The 24,380-nt window shown below is 39.2% G+C and overlaps 1 protein-coding gene across 1 annotated transcript in view; it reads right to left on the bottom strand.

Annotated features, from left to right (window-relative positions):
- The window catches only part of rngtt (RNA guanylyltransferase and 5'-phosphatase), a 211,863-nt gene that overhangs the window by 136,821 nt on the left and 50,662 nt on the right, over positions 1-24,380 (bottom strand). Inside the window, exon 9 of the mRNA XM_017697713.2 lies at positions 2,686-2,821. Within this exon, the coding sequence (XP_017553202.1) occupies positions 2,686-2,821 (136 nt within the window). The remainder of the gene's footprint in view (positions 1-2,685; positions 2,822-24,380) is intronic.

Here is a 24,380-nt window from a genome sequence, read left to right as displayed (position 1 = left end):
GAGAGAGAGAGAGAGAGAGAGAGAGAGAGAGAGAGAGAGAGAGAAAGAAAGAAAGCGAGAGAAAGAGAGTTTGTGATGGAGAGAGAGCTTATGAGAGAGTCGGTGGGAGAGTATCTGTGAGGGAGAGATAACAGAAAGAGGGAGAGAGGAAAAGAAAAGGTATAATGACAGAAGAGTTTATTAGATAACAAAGAGAGAGGGAGAGAGATAGAGACAGAGAGAGCTTTAGTGGGAGGAAGAAAGACAGAGACAGAGAGAGAGAGTGACAGAGAGTGAGAGAGAGAGAGAAAGACAGAGAGACTGAGAGAGAGACAGAGAGAGAACGAAAGAGAATGTGGGTGCAATCAGGAAAAAATGAGACAGTGGCCATCAGAATGAGGGTCCAGTCATTACTGAAGGGGTGGGCGGCCACTCCCCTCAGCAGCAGCTGGTACTAACAGTGGGTTAGAGGAGAACTGGGTCAGCAGCAGCAGCAGCAGCTGGGCTCTGGATCTGCTAGTACATCGCTGGACCTTGCAGGCTGTTATTTGGAGCGCTAAGTGCTGGTAAAATTAGTCCCATTAGCGCTGCTGAAAATCTGTAACCAAAGCTCCTGCACAGGATAGAAGAGCGGCTTCCTGCTGACTGCATTTACAGGCCTGTGTTTACACGTCAGGGCACGTCCACTTGCTCATCTAATGGGGAGCGTGACATCACATCCGATCCATTACTGGTGGCTCTGCAGCGTTCCGCTAAATATATATTCAATTGAATCTCAGTCTGTTAATCCGGCCTCAACGCTGTCAGTCATCAGAGTGGACCAGTGAGGTAAAAGGAAAACGTAGAGGAGGCTCATTTAAAGCGATACTTCAGCAAGAAGTGAATTTTATGGTTCAATGGGTTCAGCCAAAGCACTTAAATGTAGTCCGTTTTATTCATTTGTTTATAGATAAAGTATTTCATACTGTGTCAAAAACAACATAAGCAAGTATACATGAAAGTACTACACAGCTCTACACCTTGAAGAATATGCAGACTGTTCCAAAACAGGATTTAACATGCCCTTTACCACTTGGCCCTCGGTGAAATACCCAATGGCATCTTAAGGGCTATTCCATTATTTTATTAGTACAAGTAAAGTTTGTTCAATAAGCATTCGGAGGGGCGTGGGACCAATTTCGCCAGCAGATCTTGATCTTGCTAAACCAAAGTTTATATTCAGACAAAGCAGCAATTACACACAATGTAAATGCAAAGTGTAGTGCTATGCAACGGTCAAACACTACCCTTCTTTTATTTTAAGACTTTTTTCACTCCACTTTTTAAAAACCTTTTAAGATTAAGAGACCCTTATTAGTCCCACAAAGGTGTGAACATTTGACCCATCCATGCAGTGAAACACCACATACACACTAGTGAATGCACACACACTAGGGGGCAGTGAGCAGACTTGCTCAGAGCGGTGGGCTGCCCTATCTGCTGCGCCTAAGGAGCAGTTGGGGTTTAGTTGCCTTGCTCAAGGGCACTTCTTGAGTCACCCTAACCTCCAGCCCATAACTTACTTTCCTTCATTATGCAAGTTGATTCCCTTATATCCAAATTCTTTAGATGCATCTTCTAAAAAATGAATAACTTGCACATCAGTAGTCACCAATAATCTACCTTCCTGGGCTTCCTGGGTACTTCAGTAACAACCCTAATCAACCACACTTGATCAGTCTAATTCCCTTCCTAATAAAACCTTGACTAGCTGCATGTTAGAGTTATGTAGTGTTAGATTTGGTTGGAGATGAAATCTACCAATAGGCAGATCTCCAGGAGGAGGGTTCATAACCACTGTTGTGTATGAGAACTCTTTGCATTAGTTTGTCTTAGAGGTCTGCTCAGGACAGATTTTTCAGTCCTGTTCCCCCTCCACAGAAAATCTATGCTGTTTGCTTTAATCATAAATGAAAATGACTGCTGTGTGTCAGACTTGCCTTTAGTTGGCTTTATTGTTGTGCGTTCGCCTTTATGAAAAGCACTTTCCACAGCAGTGGCCATCTGACTGTCTAAAGCAGGGGTGAGGAACTGAGGGCCAGAGTCCAGCACCAGTTAGAGATTTCCTTGCTGTAAAACACCACTTTAAACTGGTTATAACCAGATGAGTTGAATCAGATGTGTTTGAGAAGGTAAATCAACAAACTGCAGGAATCTGGCCCCCCAGGATCAGGGTTCCTCACCCGTGGACCAAAGGCTCCACTGTTTCAATAGGCTACAGAGTGTGATTGGTTTCTTCTATTTAGAAAATGGAGATTTTGTTGCATCTCTTTTATTTGCTGTTATATATCATTTATATGAGGCATTTTTTAAGTGATTATTATTATAATGTGATAAGTTATTATTTTACTTTGTCTATTAACTCATTTGTATATTCCTGCTCCCACCAACACTGGGCTGGTTAACCTCCCGCTCCTACATGTGACACTGAAATTTAGTCCTGGGTTGCACGATATTGTGGTGGGTCCCACAGGTAAGCAAAGCTCTAGTTGGGATGACTGAATAACCTAAAATAGCCAAGGATGACAGTATGTTGAATGAAAAATCTGCTGCTTAATGTCTCCTCCCAACGTTGTACTTCAAGTGGTGACACAAATTGTGCCAAGGTGCCAAACAATTCCTTTTTAATGTGAATATCAGTTTAATCAACACATGCTGCAAACTCACCCCATCCAGCAGCGTGTTGGAGAGGTGGGTGTTCATATCTTTCCGGAAGGGGAACTCGAGGTTGGCTATGTGGAAGACTGAGTTGTCTCTGTCGATCATGAACACCTCGTTCTTGCCATCAATCAGCATCATATACCTGCAGAGCAAAAGCAAACCTGTGTGAGCTACACCCGCAGTCAAAATGTGAAAATCCTCATAACACAGCCAGAGAAGGGAGGACGACACAAGCTCGAGATTTTTAGCTGAACCAGGGGGAAAGCCAATACACTGTTTGTGCCTCTCACTCTGAGCTAGCTTGAGATTTATAAGCCTATAAAAACCCAAATGAAGATAAAAAGCATTCTATGTGTCTGATGGAAGCAATACAACACAAGATGTTGCGTTGCTGGGACCATCAACATGGTGCAATGGCAGCGGACCAAATAGCAGCTGTGCCAATATGCTCCTGAAAGAAAAAGGACATTTTGACTTTTATTTGTATCTTGCTGAATTATAGCACCCATTACATTACAAATTCCCCAAAACAACAGCTATCAAACTCACATAAACTGCAGAGTTAAACCACAATCCTAATGCTCAAGGCATAAAAACTCATCCTCAGCAGAAGTTTACTTAAAGAAAAGGTAGAAAAAACAGCTAACAGATCTGAAAATCATGCATCAGTGAAATCTCACATTACTTTTAAATTGGTAGAAACATAAAGGGAAAAAGTGGAAAAGTTGGAAATGAAGTTGTCAAAGAACCTCATAATGACATTTAGTTCTGCACCAAGCAAAATAATTGTCACTTCACGTTAAGTTAATGTGTTAATACATCAATAAAGGGTTAATGACATGTTAACATGATAAATTATTACTGCATTTTGCCAATTTGACCCTATAATCCGTTTGTAGCTGTGCAGACATGCTGCTATGATGGAGTCTACTGTAGCCCTCTAGTTCATATATAGCTTTTAAAGAAATACCTTCAGTACTTCAAAAAGCTAGTGTCCCTTCAGAGCTTCCACTGCCACAATCTACAAGCTGTATGAACGAGAATGTGAGGCTACAGTCACAGAGGAGCTGGAACCAATGACTGACTATATGATATACATGGTATATTCACTCATTAATTAGAACATGCAGCCACTGTTACTCTCACTGGAAATCAGTGAGAATTAAAGTGAAAATGAGAGGGAAAATTAAAATGATGTGAACCCTGTGAACCCATGTTATTGAATGTACTGAAAGCAATAAATATATTACATTAAATTTTATTAACCTTTTGTCTAATATAGCTGCAACAAAATGCACTGCATTTGAAAGAGAAACAAATCTCTCTTTACAGTCAAGTTCAAAGAAATAAAATATAAAACACAGTTAATGCATGATGATTTTAATGATCTGACAGTCCAAACTATAAGTAATGGCTATTTTTAATAGCATTCTGTTATACATTTACTTAATGTACTAGATATCTATTATACCTTTGGTGTTTATTTTAGGGTCAAACATATTCCCAATATAAAAAACAATAACTACTGGGTCTCATTAACCCATAATGTTGCCTCAGGGCAACAAACTCATGTACCTCAGTTTACAAAAAACATTACACACATTTAAAGTCAACAATAGGGCTACAATAAAGGGATGAGTTTGAGTACATCAATAAAAAGCATGTGCTTGCTCTTTTTAAACCTCTTTTTAAACACTGAGTATCATTTTTTTTGTCATGCGATTTTGAAGAAATATGTTTGTTGCCTAGAAGCAACATTATATGACAGTGGAATGGATTTAGCCAGTCACAGGCCAGGTCTCACCACTTCAGGGAATATGGCTTTACATTATTTCTTCCCACTGTCGCACAAAGTTACCTCAAAGCAACACACTCCAAAAGGACCCCTGCACACATTATTATTATTATTATTGATGTTTTTAAATTTAATATGGTCCAAATTGGGACCATTTTAGGCAAGAAAAGTGATTTTTGTAACATTACTCTCATAATAAGTGCAGTAGAGGGAGTTATGATTCTTACTGTTCGCAATTTCCAAAATTTTCTGAAATAAATAATGAAACTCCATCATTTTACATTCATAGGGAAATGTTAGTGTGGTTAATATAGAGTATAGAGAAAAAGTAGTACATAGGGTAAAAAAAAAAGGGTAAAAAGGACTTTCCAGAAGAAAAAAGAAGTAAGAGGTCAGTGTACAATTCTGACTGCTTGCTACATATGACATTTAATCAATGAGGAAGTGGGGAGAAATGCATCGGAGCCTGCCATCAGCAGACATAGCACTAAAATGAAACTTCGCTGAGTGTATGTGGTGTGTGGCTACACTTACTGGCAGAAACCAAAATTACAGTGACAGCGAAGTCACTCTTCACGGCCCAAATGTCATTTCACTCTAGCAAATCACATATCCACGATGGCATGATATAAAGCCAGAGGATTGGCAGTGGATTGACATGTGGCGACATCTGCAACGGAGGCGCTGGCTAACAGGGTGCAATTCAGCACCATGGCCCTTTTAGCTGCTGCTGCAGAACCATGGACAGCTCCCAGAGCGAGCCTACACAGAGAGCAGCACCATCACTCAAATACTCAGATTCTGTAATTATTCAGTTGTTCGTTTTGTAAAGGAAAGGTGCACCAACTGTTAAAAGTTTCTCTAAGGTGTTCTCACCCCAAGTGTGTGTGATTAGTGGAGACAAAGTTAATTACAGGGCTTTGCCTTGAGAATTTCAACATGTTGACTTTGCCTTGCAATGGGAGTGATCTGGTTCAAAACAGGCTGCAGTTCAACCTAATACATTTTCAGCATGTTAACTCAGATCTATACTCTTACCTCCACCTACTGTTCTCAAGTAACTCATGTATTAATCAGCCAATACTGAGGAACCACAGATTTTCAGTACGAGCAAAAACTTCAAAAAACTTCAGCCACTTACATTACCAGGCAAAAGATGTTTAGAAAGTTAACTGAATATTTATCTCCATCTAAATGTAAAATGGAACTTTTAATTACTAATAGGGAAGTTGATCTTATATCTCCATTCTTCATGAAATACACACAAAATGTTAAGGGCGACAGGTATATTCAAATTGTCAGAAACTGAAAAATGACTGAAAATACAGATACAAGATTTTGTTCTGACAGCAGCGATATAAACACAAAAAGACCAGTAAAACAAAAAACAATAGGTTGGCTTTAATAACTTACACAGTTACACAGTCCAGACTGAGATGTAACAAACTAGACACCAACATGCAAACTAAGGTTATGATATTAGAAAAAGTTTATTAAGTCATAAGCTATTATTCTAGATTTGCATGTCCTTGTAAAACTACTATGAATAGCTATTTGATCTGCGAGAATTTCACATATCATTTCTGAACATGAAACATTAAGGACATTTCATTCTATGTTTGCGATGCTGTTCAGCTTTATCAATCACCTACAGCTCACTTCATTATCGATTGTTTTATTTTTCCTTTTAAAGAATTTTATTATGAGAATAACATTGCATGGATCTTTTTATCAAACTGGTCCAAAGCCAGAGTTGAAAACACATTTCTGACTTTTAATTGATTGAAATTTTGGTTCTGGAAGCCACCTCCCAATAGAAAGCACACTATAAATGATGATTTTGTATTTATGTAGTTTATTAACATTATTTCTATGGATGTCTAGAGTTTAATTAGATCATAACATTATATCTACGTTATATATAAGGTCAGAATACTTCATTTTTTTAATATTTCTTACTATGAGACTGAAGTTTCAACTAATCTGGTAGAATGGTAGATTTATATATGTGTCTGCAACAAAACTGCTTTCCTATTACTAAAAAAGTGATTTAAAATGTTCAAACTTTTGAATGGTACTGTAATTAACAGAAACAAACCCACATGAAAGTCGAGAATTCAGCTCCACATCCTATACTACAATATTCATATAATTAACGTTTCTGTACGTTTCTGCTGTTTATCAGAGTTTAAAAAACTTGACATTAAGAACAGATGCATATCTGCCATGTCACAATTCAAAACTGACAATCATATCAGTCAGTAAACCACTATTCAACTAAAACTACTGTGGACAACAATAAAATATAATTGTATATTAATTATATAAAATAATAACAGTATTACAGAACAATGTTATTGTACAGTGTTGTTTTCAACATGTTCCTATCAGTTGGTCTTCATTCTCAAACAGAAATATGAAACTGAAAAACACCTCCATATTCAAAACACTCTACTTCTGAGTGAGTCACGGTGCTATTTTCTTTGCCTTTGTCACCTGAACACAAGCACAAAATGTGCTAAAATTACAACTTTTGGCAAATGCTGCAGCTTCTGAAAGCGCCTGAAATAGTGAACACAGGCAAGGAGGTATTGTAAGAGCAATGCTGGGGATTTAAATTCAAAGTCTCTCGCCCTCCCTCATCCACACACACTGTGGCAGTCACAGGTGGTACACACTGTTGCTGATAGTGGTGGAACATCAGGAACCAATTAGAGGTTAGATTAAATTGGGAATTTGGGGTTGATGTGTGAAAGCTGGCAGCTGACAGTGAGACTGAGATGAGTGTTCTCTACAATGAGTCAGACCAAATCCGCTGCACTAACTGCCAGACAAATAACACTGAATCGCATAGTAAGATCAGCATATTCATTAGGGATGTGCTTTCCAAATCATTTTGTAAGGGGTAGTGAATCTATAGCTAGATAATCTACAATGAATCTATAATTAGGAAAACAAACTTTAGCCGACATTAACGTAGGACTTGCTTTCATTTTTAGGTGACAGCAGCAAGTCATGGAGAAGTACGTTTCAAGCGTTTTTGGCATTTAATTATTGCTGAGGTATTGGTAGGTTTTTACATTGGATGAGTGACGCAGACCACCTTTTCAGAGGAGCTAATGTGCTAACAGAGAGAATCAGTGCAAGACTGGAGTCTGATAGGGACTGCTCTTCTTACAGGTGGTGGTTTCACCGCAGCAGAAGACATGCCATAGAAACATAAAGGGTGATTCAAAAAGATTCTACCGATTTCAAAGCGTCATATTTTTACGACCGTGAGGCGCCTAGGAACCAATCACATACCAACTGAAAGGGGAGTCGTAGAGTTTCTCATTGGAAGATGGCTCCCTTCAGTCTGTGAGGAGAGAGACCCCTGAGCAGAAAGGGTTCTGCGTTCTTCTCTTCAATAAGAGTGAATCCATCAGAACTCTGCAACGTGATTTTGGTGGGTAGTGAACCTCCAACAGCTCAGAGCGTTCACTGGTGGTTCCACCAAACCATTTACAGTTTACTTCATTGCTCTGTAATGATTTACAGGTGAAATACACAATTTTGAAATCAGATTAATCTGTTTGAATCGTGGGATTTTTGAAGAAATATGTCCTTAAATCACCTTTTAATAAAAGTTTTGTAATAATCATTAACTTAGAAATTATTAAAGATGGAGTTATGAGCATAAAGCAGAGATAGACAGGCCTATATGCATTTAACTGAGGCAGGCAGACAGGGACCGGAACAGCAGGCCCTTAGACTTCCAAATATGGATTTTCCGCTCCATGAACAGACAGTCTAGGCTGTGAAAGAGATCTTTGACAGTGAGTGCACCTGGCCTAGGAGCCTTAAGAAGTGTTGCCCATTCAGCAAAAACAAGCCTGCCATTAGTGAGCAAAATAGATAAGAACCAGTAGAAACTAGCCCATCAATCAAAATGAATGAGGAGAGCACCCAGCACTTGGTTAAGACGACCTCATGTGCCAGGATAAGGGTTAGTGTTAGGGTTAGGGAAAAAATAGGTTATAAAATATAGGAAACAAGCGTTCCTAAGAAAGCTAGAAAAACAATTCTATTGATTGGTGATTTCAGGATGTATCAGGAATAGGTGGAGCGATGATCTCACCCTTCTCGCCCCAGGGAGGGGTGATGGCTTCGCTCATAAGTGGTATAAAACGTATGGTTTTTGAAGTGTCTGTACATTTTGGCTTTCGGGCACCATTTTGTTACATTGGAACTAATAAAGAGGGCCTTTTCTTTCCTTCGAACCGAGCCTGCGGCTGAAGTTTGAGCGTGTTTGAGCGGAGGACTGGGAGCTCTTTGGTCCCGACAATCACACAGTATTTTTATATAGTTTGGGAGCTTCCAAAGCTGGAATTCGAAAAATAATTAAAACATGCCTGGAGTCCTGGAGCTTGATCTCTCTGTTGCTCAACAATTGATTACCATTGATTACTCTCTCTCAATGATTACCAGTCACTAAAGCGTCTTTGATCGTTGAGAGATAGATAAATTAAGATAAATCAAGCCCCTACTTTGCTTCAGGTGTGAAAAAAATCCAGGTGTTTCTGTCCATCCTTCCATGGTGAGAGGATAACTCAACACTATAGGACTAAAAGGATGTGTAGCTGTCAAGCAACTGTTATTAGTAAAAGGAAATAGACGAACAAGAAGAAAATTTGCAAAATCCCCAAAGAAGCTGCTGGTGTTCTCAGAAAAATGAACTGACCGTCCCAGAGTCCAGACCTCAACATCACTGAAAGCATTTGGGATTACTTGGATTGTGGGAAGTCCAAAATGCGACCAACTTCTAAGAACTTTGAAAAACTTTGTGAAAAAATACCTGTATATTTCCTGGGGGAAAAAAAGCTATAATAAAGGAGAAGCGTTGACACATCCAATACTGAAAAAATAATAAAAAGTTATATTTAATTGTTGAGGCTTCTGTGTAAAAACACTGTACTGATAAACCAAAAAATTGCCATTTCATCAAGTCATTACATATTACACTGTACTTGAACGGTGATGTCAGCATTTTAATACCAGCACCTCAAACAGTTCTCTGAACACTCATTCACAGCCTGATATTTATCAAGCTAAAATATACCTGATTACCCCAGCTCATCCAAGTGGTGATAAAATCTAGCTCCTGGGTAGATAATTGCCCTTCTAAATCTGTTTGAACAAACCAATCATTGATGTCATTCCCACCTGAGCAAAACACTATTTTTACAGTTAACTGACCAGCAGAGAGGAAATTGAAATGAGGACACACTGAGACACACTAATACCATCAACAAGCACCCTACTGTCCGTCACATTATAATCTCCTGGCAACTGATCTAAATATGAATTACATCCACATTAAATAAAGTATATATCGCTTTCACTAAATAAAAAAAGAAACGTTGCCCGAAAAACACCAGCAGCCAAAACCAGATGAGAGTGAGTGTTTGTGTCCTTCAGTAGAGATTAAATTAAAGATGAGATTTCACTTTGAGTCTTAGATTTCAGTGTTTGCAATGCTTTTAAAATGTGATTAACTGTAACAATAAAATGTTCTGACAAACTGAGGTTCTGTTCACAAGGAGCTAAACTACTAGAAAGTTTGAGCTACAGTAAGCAATAAGCAGTAGCAAAAAATAAATGATATGATAACGTTTAGACTGATGTTATAGCTCTTCAGGCTGCAGCATCATTCACCTCTTTTAATACTTTAACATGATGGCTCCAAGAAAAAGTGGTCAACATTTTTTGTTATGTTTATAAAAGAAGTTGTATTTTGAGTTAACAAAATTTTGTTTGTAACTGGCTGGCTAATGTACACCGATTAGGCATAACATTATGACCACCTCGTTTCTATGCTCATTGTCCATTTTATCGGCTCCACTTACTGTATAGGTACATTTTGTAATTCTACAGTTACAGACTGTAGTCCATTGTTAGCCCCCTTTTACCCTGTTCTTCAGTGGTCAGGACCCCCATGGACCCTCACAGAGCAGGTACTGTTTGGGTGGTGGATCATTCTCAGCACTGCAGTAACACTGATGTGGTGGTGGTGTGTTAGTTAGAATCAGACACAGCAGCGCTGCTGGAGTTTTTAAACACCTCAGTGTCACTGCTGGACTAAGAACAGTCCACCAACCAAAAATATCCAGCAACAAGCGTCATATGGGCAGCGCCCTGTGACCACTGATGAAGGACTAGAGGATGACCAACACAAACTGTGCAGCAGCAGATGAGCTATCGTCTCTGACTTTACATCTACAAGGTGGACTGACAAGGTAGGAGTGTCTAATAGAGTGGACAGTGAGTGGATACAGTGTTTAAAAACTCCAGCAGCACAAGTCGGATCCACTTGTACCAGCACAACACACACTAAACACTACTACCACTTCAGTGTTACTGCAGTGCTGAGAATGATCCACCACCCAAATAGTACCTGCTCTGTAAGGGTCCTATATAGCAAGTGTAGCTGATAAAATGGACAATGAATGTAGAAACAAGGAGGGGGTCATAATGTTATGCCTGATCGGAGTATGTGATAGGAAGAGCTGCCAACTTTTCAATAGTTTTTAAGAAAGTCTAATTAACAGAAACAGAAATATGGATTAGAATATTCCAGTGACCAGTGTTAGCAAAGTAAAATAATGCGCTTTAGTGATGTTTGTAAGGGTAACATTATCTCATTTTGACAAACCACTATCAGTGTCAACTGCATGTCTTCAGAAAGTAGTTCTGTATGTCAAAACACCAGCATGGTAGGAAAACTTCCACCAGCATGTTTTCCTTTCTGTTAGTCAAAGGCAACGTTGTGCTTCAATAGATTGTAATTCAGACTTGTGTATTATATATACATAGTATGCAGTACGTGGATATTTTATCTTGTATTTAAAAAAATACTCTCAGAGTAGACTGCCTCTACTCTAGACTTTTTAACTGTCCTTTTTCTTTTGCTATCTGCTCACATAGATACGACACTGTAAGTGAACTGCTGCCCTCTTCAGGTCAAGTTGTTAACTCACTCTAGGTGGGACATTACTTTGAAAATGTAAATGAAACATCAATAATGTAACTATTTGCTGATCCTGTTTTTTTATTGTTGACATCTTTAATAGCGTCGATTGTTTCATCCCTCGTAATAACGTCCCCTGTGTAAACTGACTCATACACCATCAAAGGATTACTCTAACTAAAACAAATGTAGATTCTCAAAGTAGGGTTCTTTACAACAATGTTAGGTTCTATGACAAAGCCAGGAGCCAATGTGAAACCTTTACTCTTAGAAGTGTATGTTAACTCCAGAAAGTAGTTAATGCAATGATTCACTCTTTAAAGCAGGATACACAAGCAAGGCAGCAGAAGGCAGACAAATCCAAAAATAATATACAAAGATGAGGCAAAAAATAAATAAATAAATAAAAATCAATGGCTAGCAGGCAAAGCTAAATCAGGAGCAGGGAAATGGAATAATGAGGCTCAAAACTACAGCCGAAACACTGGGTACAAACACAACAGCCTTTGCAAACACAAAATGTGTTGACTTACTACAAGCAGACAGATTCATGATTATGGACAGAAGAACCAATTCATTGAAAAAGAGCATTTAAGCATGGAAGGTAAAACAGGAAGAGGACGCCCAGCAACAAGATGGATGGAGAGAATCAAAACGAATCATTAATGACAGAGTAAGATTAACTTACGAGGATGTGATAGTTAATCAAGATAGACACATTAACAAGGTAGCTTCCCCATAACCATCCAGAAAATACCCTCAAAAAATAAAGGTGCAAAACAGGATTCTTTATAGCCACATATGGATCTCTGAAGAATCTTTCAATGGATGGTTCTTTATAGAACTACTGATGTAACTGGGATGAAGGATTTTCTCAAAAGTTTCAAGACATAATGTAAAGATTCTACATCAATTTCTAGATCCAAAAAGCACTGTGCAAAAGTTTTAGGCATCTAAGATAATTTTTAAACAACTGACCTCAGCAGTGAGTTTATCACAATATACATTAGAATAAAGTCATATTCATAATTCAAATAAACATAAAAACAATAAAAAGTAACAATAATTTCTTGGGTCCATATTTATCCTTGACACCTTCACCGCAGCCACAGAGACTTGTTAATATCATCAGTTACATCATGAGCTCAATTTACTGAGCACTGATTGGTCAAACCAGGAGCTGCTTTTTAACTACATATAATACTGTAATACTGGGCTTCCTCGAGGAGAGGTATGAAAATGGTTAAACAAACACACCAACATCCAGAAAATCACTATTTATTAATTATATATATTATATATATATAATCATTGTCATCATTATGACTGTTAATAGTCATTTTGTTTAATTTGTATTAATACTTTTCTCAGAAAATAAACACATACTACACAAATAGACTTTAAAAATGTTTCTTTTGCACAGTACTGTATACCCAGCTAAAGATTTAAGAACAGCTATTTAAGAGGTAAGACCTTCACATTTGCAAATAAGCTCACCATACAAACAACTAGTCACCTGTGACTCAATTGTAATAGCAATTAAACTGTTAAGGCTTCCTGAGGCTTCCATGAAGCCTAGCATCATTCAAATACAGGCAGAAACAAGATTCATCTGACCAGATAATGTTTCCAGTCATGAGTCCAATTGTTGTGTCTTGTTCACCCCATGTAACCAACTTTGTAAGAAGAAGTGAGCAAAGGCCTCTTGTGTGCTCCATATGTTCATGGTATGCAGGTCCTTGTGAAGTGTTCTTTCAGAAATTGGTTGTGAAGGACCTGCAGTGACTTCTAGAACAAATTCTTGCCTGGAAGTGAAGCAATTTTATTCACAAACAGGGAAACACACCAGCGGTCCATGTCTCTTAGTTTCGTCTTTCAGCCACAAATACAAGAATTTCCTGTAGACTAGGATTTTTACCTCTGCTGGTCGACCCGTGTGACTGTACGCTTCGATACAGCTGCAAATTTCATCTACTTCCTTCACACTGTGGCCTTTGGCAATCACTCCTTTTTGCGAATTATCATCTGCTTTGTCAGCCATTTTCCACATGTCGAACAAGACATTCGGTGCACTGTACCACCTCTTCTCAATCCATGAATCCTGTCGCACTGCCTGCAGGTATTTATAGTTCGATCATCCTCGTGCAACTCCTTCTGCAGGAGCCTGAAGTTTCTGCCAGCTTAAACGTGCAAGGTGACAAATTTTTTGTCCAGGGAGCTTCCATCTACAGTTTTCTAGCAGAATGAAGTGTGATTAAATTTCCATATATCAAATTTTGAAAATCTACTACTTACAGCACCATCAGCTGGGCTGCAAAGATCTCAACTATACAAGATCTAAGCAGAGCACGTATCAAATGAAATATTTCTACATCTTGCAGAACATCTTAGTACAGCTTTTCATTACAGCATCTATTAACATCAGGCTGGACCCTAAAAATGCTCAGCTTTGATAATAAGGTCATCTGTTCTGATCTGCCAGCCACTGACATCTCCAACCATTTCAGAAATGAGTTTCAAAGCTTTCCTGTCACAGCCAGGTCTCCAACTGTCCTAGATACATCCCTTTGCCAAACACTTTAAATCTCTTCATCCCCAAACCAGCAGGCATCTAAAGAGTTTATTCCCCAGTGCCATATATCTGTTCAATCAAGTTCACCCTCATTCCTTCTGCACTCTGCTCTCTCTCACCCTCATTTGACCTCCAGTATTTCACTTAACTTGAACCCACAACTGACCAGGAATGATACACTGTGCATGTCAACACATTTCCAACAGTGCACATCCTTTGTATTTCATAGGTTCAATCATTTTAGCCATATCTATTGCTAAGAGGTGCATCAAAAATAGTGCCAATCTCCACAGGCAAACATTCTACTAATGGAAGAATGGGTAATAACAAAAACTGATTTACAACACAGCACTATTCTAGGATACAACCTTTCCAACAACTCAGTCAACTGTATGTGACATTACTGTGAAATGAAAACATCCAGGAGCAACAACAGCTCACACAACCTGGCAGAGCAAGACCACCAGGTGCTCAAGAGCATATCATGTAAAAATTGCCTCTCAAACTTAAAATCACCACACACAATGCCAAGGATTGGCTGGAGTAGTGTAAAGCAAGCTGTCACTGGACTCTAGAGCAGTGGAAACGTGCCCTTAGAGCTGGGGTGTCAAAATCAACTACTAAAGGGGCCACATTAAAAAATCTAAAGAAATCTGTGGGCCAGCTATTTTTAACTAACATTTTGCCATGACCCCAACTGGACATTGTTTATTCAAAAAACACCTAAACTGCAACCACACAATACGCATTGAATACTTGAACTATTCAAAAATAAATTCATATAAAAACAAATTGTTTATATAAAACAATAGGCTACATTAGCTACAGACAAATGTTAAATCTCTTTAACATCTACTTTAAAATTTTCTTAACACCAGGCATCTTTTATTTTTGTGTAACCGCTGGCCCATAGATTGTTGTTGGGGGATGGGGGTCGGAGTACACATTATGTTGCAGTGCATCCTGGGGACTGTATTGCAGCTCAGGGTGAAATGAGTTAATATTAGTAGAAATTAAAGTAGTTTTGCGGGCCGAATAGGATTGTGCCACGGGTGTTTGACACATGGACCTTAGAGCGAGGAATAGCGCTGTACCATCTCGCGGTTTGACAAACAAACTGCGTTTGGCAGATGCAGAAGAGCGCCACATGCTTGAATGCAGAGCACCAACTGTAAAGTTTGGTAGAGGTGGGATAATGTTCTGGGGCTGTTTTTCATGGTTTAAGCCCCTTAACTCTTGTGAGGGGAAAAGTTTATGATACAGAGCAAAACTTTGACAACTTTTCAAGGAAGACCTGATCCTGCTTTAGCATGAAAATTCCCCGGGTTCACAAAACAAGTTAAGAAATGGTTTGCCGAGTCTGACATGGAAAAATGTGACGGGGCTTCACAGAGCCCTGACATCCACCGCATTAGACTCTCTTGAGATGAACTGAAATTGTTGACTGCAAGTCAGGTCTTATCGCCATGAATCAAATGCTTTACTAAGGCTCTTGTGGCTGATGGAAGTGAAGCCCCACATCCATATTCCACAATTTAATGCAAAGCCTTCCCAGCAGAGTAGCTGTAGTAGCAGCAAAAGGTGAGAACAACTTCATATTTGTGCCCATGGTTTTGGAATGAGATGTTCAACAAGGACATACTGGTGTCTGCACAGTTGTGACAATCCTGTCTAGCAAATTATATTTGCACTGTAACTTACGGAGCTTTACATTTTGTGTAAAACTGTGCTCCATCAAGCTTAACATATAGTCACTGTCGTAACAAAACCTTGCATCTCCAAATGGGAACATCATCTTCTTGAGCTATGAACATAATTAAGATGGCCATTTTTGTGCATTTCCCAGTGAATTTAAATGAGAGCAATACTTGGAGTGAGAGTTCTGACCGCCTAAAGACGAAGCACTGGCTCTTACAGGAAAGCAAAACAAAGCTGATGTGTAATCCTAGTGCAGAGAAAAGGAGGATGCTGTCACAAACAGCTCGATTTCCTTTTCCTATTCAGTCTCCAAAGGTTAAGCATTCTAATTAACACACCCTGAACCATTCACAGTAATTAAGGCAGTGATTAGACTCATTAGTGTATGTTATCAAATCAACACAATCACATAGCAGTACCTGCCAAAAGGTTTTACTCACGCTCACTGATATGCACTCAGGCAGATTGAAAATAAACCTCCACAAAGTTCGAAAAAAGAACAAGGGGGAAGGACAGCTCTTATTAAAGAGATACAGACAGATTCAAGCTCTTGTTTTGCTTCCTCTCTATAGTCCAGTCTGTTTTCCTATTAGCAGCCCTTTTTAGCCCTTTTAACACATAGTCCTCCAATTTTAAGCCAGCTAACGTAACTGAACATTTTGCCTGCTCAGTTGGTTCTTGGTTTGCTGTGTGCAGCTGAATCACTTTTTCATGCACAAGTGCGCTAATAAAAGATCTGAAGTTGTTTGATGATGTAGCGTTTCAATCTAGAGTTACTTGATGCCTCTCACCACTGTGCCAAAGCAAGGTCAATGCCAGTCATGTAGATTATCCTGAGAGTGTAAAAAAAAATCTAAATAAATCAAGCAGGGACAGTGGCAAAAGATCAGACGTGTCAAAATGAACTGGTACCTTGTTAAGAAGCAAAACAAAATGACAGCAAATCACAGGAGTGGATAATAATGTTTTTCAATCATACGGAAAAAACTGCTAAAAAGATCAAGGACGCTATCCAGGATGCAGCCTTAGATGTGTCCAAGACAAGATTACAAGATGAAGAATACATTAGCATGACCTCAGAGCTAAAACATTCCACCACCGCAGTGTTTGAGTGCCTTACCATCAGCATATACCTGAAAGGAGCTGGTATTTTCATAATTACTTTAATGTTGTTGAATATACCAATGCTGAAAAAAACTATGCCTATACATTAGGCTAACATGGCTAAAACAATATCTAAACAGCAGAAATTAGGCAGTAAGCCTAGGTTTAAGCCAGAGATGAAACTGTATGTTTTGTTTTTTATGTACCAATCATCAATGAAAAACGTCGCAAGAGTATATTAAACAGTCCATTTAGGGTAAGCAGCAGAAAACAAGAGTTGAAGCTTAAAACTACACATCAAGCACACATTGCTACTTTAGATCGCCATATGTGGCTGACATTAAAGGCTGCGCTTGTTGCCACAGAGTTGTGGTGATTGATAAAGCTTTAAAGGCAATCCTAGGTAAAACTCCAGCAAAGAAAGGGCAAACTATTAGCTAAAAAGTATCTAAAAAGGCTGTAGTCCTGGGGAGGAAGTCGTATGTACAGATGAGATGAAGATTATTCTTTATCAGAATGAGCAATAAGCAATAAAAGAAGAAATCACTCATGATTCAATTTCACATGCAAAACATGGTGGAGGTAGTGCCACTAAATGAATGCCTGCCATTGGAACTGGCTCACTTTGACTTTACTTTAATGTTTCAGATCCAGATCAAATTTTCAGACCTCAGTGGATGGTCCTTCACTTCGGAGCAGGACACTGATGTAAAACATACCACCAAGAAAAATAAATAAGTCTTTCTGGGCCAACCAGCAGCATGTTTCACCTAACCTGAACTCCAGTGAGAATGCATTTCATTTACTGATGAACAAGCCTGAAGGCAGAAAGAAACCTGAAAATGAGAAAAGAAAATCACCTATTATTAAATTACACATAAATCATTAGCGTAATGTATTTTACAATGGCTTGTAAATTACAGAAAGAAATAAGTGCGCTCATGTAATCCTGGGATTGCTTTATATGCCTTAGTGACTAACCGCGTACAAGAATAGGCCACATATGGGGGTATGATCCGGCATAAATCTGTTCTAATACTTGCTCTGTGCCCTGGAAAGTTCCAGCAAGCACCTGCTATTCTGACAGCGCTTTGGGATGGCTGAAAAGCCAGGTGTTCCAACAGAAAAACGGAAGGGGGGAAAATGCCTATTCTCCAGAAAGCATAAGTAAAAATCCATCAAACACTGCTGAGAACAACACTGTGCATCCTTATTCCAGCAATCTGTCTTTCTACTTCTGTTGCATTGTGGCTTTCTGCTCCGACAATTATGCAACATTTCTTTTCATAAGCTCCCCTTTCTGTTTTTCACTTACTGTGTGGGTTTACATTTCAAATAGGAGGCATCCGCCACCGCCCTGCCGCTGAGAGTTAGGAGGTAAGAGAAGCTCTGGGATACCATTAAGCGAGTTTGTATCGCATATGTCTCTAAAAGATCCCCCTGCTATCTTGCCTGGGCCCTACACTGCAATTTTCACCCATGCTGAAAGCATAATATGAACGGTGAGTAAAAAGAAAGTGTTAAAACGACATAAGTGATGTTCCTAGATGGCCGAGTAAAATAACTACATTCTCCACGCATGCATCACGGACGAAATCACTCTCTTTACCTCTCTTAGGCACACTGTCTTTCTAACACTCGCTCGCTCGCTCCCTTCCAAAGTCCATTGTAAGAGAAAAAAGGCCACAGTGGCTGCTCTAATAGGGGGCTTTTAGAGAGAGGAAAAAAAAAAGGGGGGCTCAAACCTGTAATCTCATCCCTGCTATTACAGAGAGCTGAGAGGCACGCTCAGCAGAGCACTCCACACTTTCACAAAGTCCACAAATCTACAGCAGGCGCCACCACGTAACCCACAGAGTACCCCATCACAGCAGAGAGGGAGATTACTCAGCAAAGTAACAAGAGAGGATTGACAACCAGGATGTCATGATTCACACTGTTTTAATGCAAGGGGTTTGAGGCCGCTGCAAAAAGGGTCTGCAATTTTATCCACTCTTATCCATTAAAAACTACTGTTTATTTGATATGCAAAGAATGTGCTCTAATAATGCAAAGATTGTTAATCACTTTATGTCACAAACTACCATTTTGAACAAGCAAACACAAGAATAGAGTTGTCATATTTTATGGTTACTTATTTAAGAAAATGAGCTCATACTAGCCAAAAATTATATATATATATATATATATATATATATATATATAGAGAGAGAGAGAGAGAGAGAGACACACACACACACACACACACACACACACACACAGGGTGAGTCAAAAGTCAAAGGACACATTTTATTTTATTTTTTATTTTATTATGGACTTTTATCTCTGGGGTCATCTCAAACAAATTGTGTGTGCTGAGAAAATCTGCAACAAACACCTTCAGCACTGAAGGTGGAGGCTTGTGACAGCATAAAAAATACAATAAAATAAAACAGTGTCCTGTGACTTTTGACTCACCCTGTATATCCCATTTATTAGGATATAAATATCCTATATTATATATATAATACATATGATATAAAATATAAGGATATATTGTCCAATCTAGGAAGACTTGTGCATCTTTTATACACAACACAGTAGCACACAGATGGAGACGTGCATGCGACGTAACTCCACTTTGTGCCTATTTTTTAGGTGAAGTTTCAAGCTTGTCCGTCTCATTTAGATGAAAAAAAATTGACTACAGATTTCATGTTATACATTTTTTTCATGTTAGATGTTCTGATATAAATTTGAAAAATTTCCACAGGTCTATTAAAATTGCTACAACAGACCTATAAGAAAATTACTGTATCATAGTTATCATGTGCTGATACCAGGCGCTGTGGTTGTTTTGCCAATCGTGACCCCTAAAAAGACTACAAACTTGACGCTAACATTAGCACACATAACGGACACACTAGTGGTAGCATTATGCTAGCAACAGAACTCAAAGGAAACTCTCCAAAAGCTGCATATAATGTGGATTAAAAACAGTTTCTGCATTAAATACTGCTACATTTATGGCCTGATTTTATCAGGAGAAAGGTTTACCAGACTGGCATTAAGCTTAGCCCTTTCCTACACTCTCTTATCAAAGGGGAATCTACATTCAGAATGCTGTGCAGTTCATGACTACACTCAATCCCTGTCCAGCAAACCAACCCTAACTGTAAACACATGCAGTTTTATTCACCCCAAACAGATCAAACACAGTCCTGTTCACTAATTTCTATCTTCTACAGGATGAAGATAAAAGCACATCTCATGCGAGACCATTTATTTCAGCAAAACGGTTTACATTTATTTGAGGGCTCAACATTTTTACTTTCAGAGCACTTATTTTAATGTGGTTTATGTAATTCATTTTATTACCACTTTCCAACCTCCTTTTATCTCTTGGAATAAAACAAGATGTTCTTATTACCACATCTTAAAACCTTTTATATGTAAATGACTTCTATTCTGATTAGTCACCCCATACTGTGACTTGTTCAAAATGCAGTCCAAGCTGATAAGTGGAACAAACTATTAAATTCAGACTACAGTCCTTTGGGACACTGGAAAAATGTACTTCAGCCACTCCTTCTGGATATGTGGCTCCTTTGGAAGGCTGCAATGAACCATTTGCTGCCCAACAGCCAGGAACAGTGTAATTTTTAATAGTTTTCCCCAAATAGTTTTCTTTTGCTCCAAAATGTCTACTTCAGACTGTCTGCAGTAACAACACTATCACTCCGAGATGAACTGCTATAGGCAGAATGAGCAGTCATATGTAAATGTGTTCAGGCTTGAGACGTCACAACCAAAAGGAAATCAAAATGAGCTCTTTTTGCATTTCTTCTTGCAAGTTCTTTTCCAGTTTCTGTTTAAGGATTGTATGAACTATTATACTTTGTTCATCAAACTTATTTTAAAATAAGCAAGGAGAATTCAGTTCAATGGCATGGCCCCTTTTAAAACTCACATTTCAGTATTTTCCCATAGACGGCATACGAGCCACAACAAGTTGCCTTTGCATCATCTTTCAAACCCTGGGGACAGGCCGCGAGTGATCTGAGCCCGTCATCTCCCTTCAAGCCTTCGTTATGAGCTGCGCTGCTCGGCACCTATTGACAAAGAATCCATCTACATCTTTACATCAAACCAGAACAGGCCCCCAGCTGTGTAGCCAGAAGGAGGAGCCTGGGGGCAGCTTATCCTTCAGGCTCTGGCTCCAGAGTGGCTCTCCCCGCCATGTAATTGGCTAGTTAGCGTCCGTCGCCGTCTGCACTGATCTGCCTTGAGCTGAGCCAGAGAGGCTGTCTTTAAAGCATCCCCACTGGAGGGGAAGAAGCAAATTTCTTTGACACTAACTTAATTTATCAAAGCGGGCCTACTAAACAAAATTGGTGCAGGAAAAAAAAAAAAAAAAAAAACACAGCCCAACTTCCCCGCTTCTGCTGTTCTGAAAGTTCCTGAGAACACCAGCTGTTGAGATATTGGTACCATGAGAAAATTGTACGAGGGACCAATTTTGGTGCTCTTCAGCAAACTTTGGGCAGTGTGTCGGGCCTAATTACGTGCAGGAAGGGTTTAAGAAAGAAGCCCTGTAGCCAAGACAGCCTCAGGAGTGACAAGGCACCTCTTCCCCCACCACCTGCTAAAAACACATCAAATCCAGCAGCTTTGCCTCATTAGAGTGTAGACCCTGTAGGGGAGGCTTGTGGGCTCCTTAAGCCTTCCATCCAGACACAAAACCAGTCGCCTGATGGGCATGTTCATTATTAAAGGACTGCATACTAACCCCACATTTTAACGATTCTAATACCCCCAGACAGGGCAGCTTAAGGCCTCGTGGAACTGGGGTAAAAACTACACAGCGGGCTTTGACAGGATATCTGATGTGGCAATAGCTGTGAGGCAGGCAGCTGTCACATTTGAAAATCCTCACAATGAAAGACCCACTCCAATCTAATCCTTTACTTTGCCCCCATCTCTGCTGCTGATAACTCATTTTGCACAATCAAATCTCAGCGAGAGGGGGAGAGGAAGAGCGAGAGTGCGAGGGAGAGCGGCAGAAAGCAACAGTAAAAGCTAAAGGAGATTATTGATTAGATTCTGCTTTCTACAAGACTGACCACCATATGGATATCTATCTTTTCTGAGACCTCATATCCTGCTATCACAACTGGTCAACGATATATTTCATTATCAAACACTGACTGGAACAAGCAAAAGTTACCAATAACTGTCAGAAAATGTAAAGATTTATGAAATGACTGGTTACCATATCAACCAGAAAAAATGTATTACGTTATCAGGCAGTTTATTAGCTTAGCAGCAATAACACTTTCATTCACGCCATGTTGTGTTTCAAGTTAAATAACTGTACAGCTATTACAGATATCAACTGTAAAATTTCACATTCAATTTGAGAAGCGAAATAATTTGTAATATATGTCTTGTACTTTCATCTGTAATCAAGGCCTAATCACATCTGTATTGCTTGTCTATTGTATTACGGTATGTACAGATCAATGTTTAGTGGGCACTTTTGCACTTTTTTGTTGCTGTGGTCATCACTTGGAGGCCAATCAGACGATTAAATATGCCATCAAGCAGATTCATCAATGCTAAGATTAAGCTTTGGTTTCATTTTGCAAATATCACTGCAGACAGAGTTCAGATGTAACTAGCATTTCCAGTGTGACTTTTGAAAGACTTCAAAACATTTCACAGTCCTTAGAGAAGCGAGACACACTTCAAGGCGGGCGCTGAAATATTACACAGGCTTTCAAGAGCAGTGATGATGAAGCTGAAGACAGAAGAAAAATGCTGTGTGTGATGTGACTCTGTACAGCTAGACAGCAACACTCACTGTATCAGCAGTTAATAGATAAATAAAAACACCCACAGACAGTGCCGAGAAAAGACCAGTGCACATTAATCAGATGACTTCTATAAGCTGTTAAAGAGGTTGACTGTTTGGATTGTTTATTCAAATGGTTTTTACCCTGTATGTTTTTTTTTTTCAGTAAAAGTGTGAAAAAGTTGAGTTGATGTATCTGCATATTATAGTCATAATAAACATTGGGAAATTGGGCTACTAACTGCTATAACTGAAAATCTGTGTTTTAGTGCATATAGTTCACATGATAACACAGAAACAGATAAAAAGATATGCCCTGTCAGTAAACCCTGGCCGCTCTACATCCTGGTCTGTGGCTGACTCTCCTCAGCAATCTCTTCATGTTCTCTGACACCGGTCCAAACCATAAGACTACCATACAGCCACCGTAAAACTTGTCCAACGGCGCCAACACTCCACATCGACGTACGGCAGCACACATTGACTGAGCCCTGTTCGGTTTTTCAGCGCCACACTCAGGATTCTGCAATTACTACATTTGATTAAAGCCTTACTAAGACCAGGCAAAGCCACAGTAGATCCATCCATCCATCCATCCATCCATTTTCTAAGCCGCTTCTCCGTCAGGGTCGCGGGGGGATGCTGGAGCCTATTCCCAGCAGTCTTTGGGCGGAAGGCAGGATACACCCTGGACAGGTCGCCAGTCCATCGCAGGGCAGACAGACAGACACAGACAGTCACCCACACACTCACACCCAGGGGCAATTTAGCATCTCCAATTGGCCTGAATTGGAAAATGGCCTCCCGGAGGAAACCCACGCAGACACGGGGAGAACATGCAAACTCCACACAGAGAGGACCCTGGTCGCCCGGCCGGGGAATCGAACCCAGGCAATCCTTGCTGTGAGGCGACAGCGCTACCCACCACGCCACCGTGCCGCCCAAGTAGATCTCACATCTTGAAATTTACTGATAGAAAGGCAGTCAGTTTTCTAGATAAATAAACAATAACATTTTTAAAAAAATAAACAAAAGAAAAAAAATCTCTTTCAAGGAGCAAAGATGTATATTATCCCCCATAAATATTTAAATAAAGTGACACATAAAGAAAGCATGCAGAAAGTAGAATGTAGGTGTAAGTGATTGTGCATGTTTGACTGCTGTTCTACTGCTGCTCAAACTGTTTGAACATGTCTGCACTGATCAGCACAGAAGAGTGAAAAAATGTTTATCACAATTTCCAATTTCCACACGCACTTTATCGTATTCTTCATAACTTTCATATTTCATAAGCTACGTTCAAAAAATGAGTGTCGTATGAGAGCTGGAACTCTCTTCTGTCCAGTCAGATGGTGATGTAATTTTAAACCCTTATAATAAAAGAAGCTGAACCCTCAATTTTTTTTTTTCTTTTTCTGAAAGTCGACCAATTTTTCCACAATTCTGGGCTATAAACTTTAATCAGATGGTGTATCTTTAGTGATAAACTCTGTAAAAATTATTCTTATAAAATAATACAAAGAGCGTCTAAGATTTTTGGCTTTCAGCAGGAAATTGTAAGCATATAGCAATATGTGTTCTTTTAATCTGAGGGGAGCTTTTACCAAAATAAATAAATAAATAAATAAATAAATAAAATGTACATTTATTTCATGCAGTTACTAAGTAATTTGCCTTACGATTTGGTCATGTG

This window comes from Pygocentrus nattereri, chromosome 4 (genome assembly GCF_015220715.1).
Source record: "Pygocentrus nattereri isolate fPygNat1 chromosome 4, fPygNat1.pri, whole genome shotgun sequence".
Classification (NCBI taxonomy): Eukaryota; Metazoa; Chordata; class Actinopteri; order Characiformes; family Serrasalmidae; genus Pygocentrus; species Pygocentrus nattereri.
This window is presented reverse-complemented; position numbering and strand designations above follow the sequence as displayed.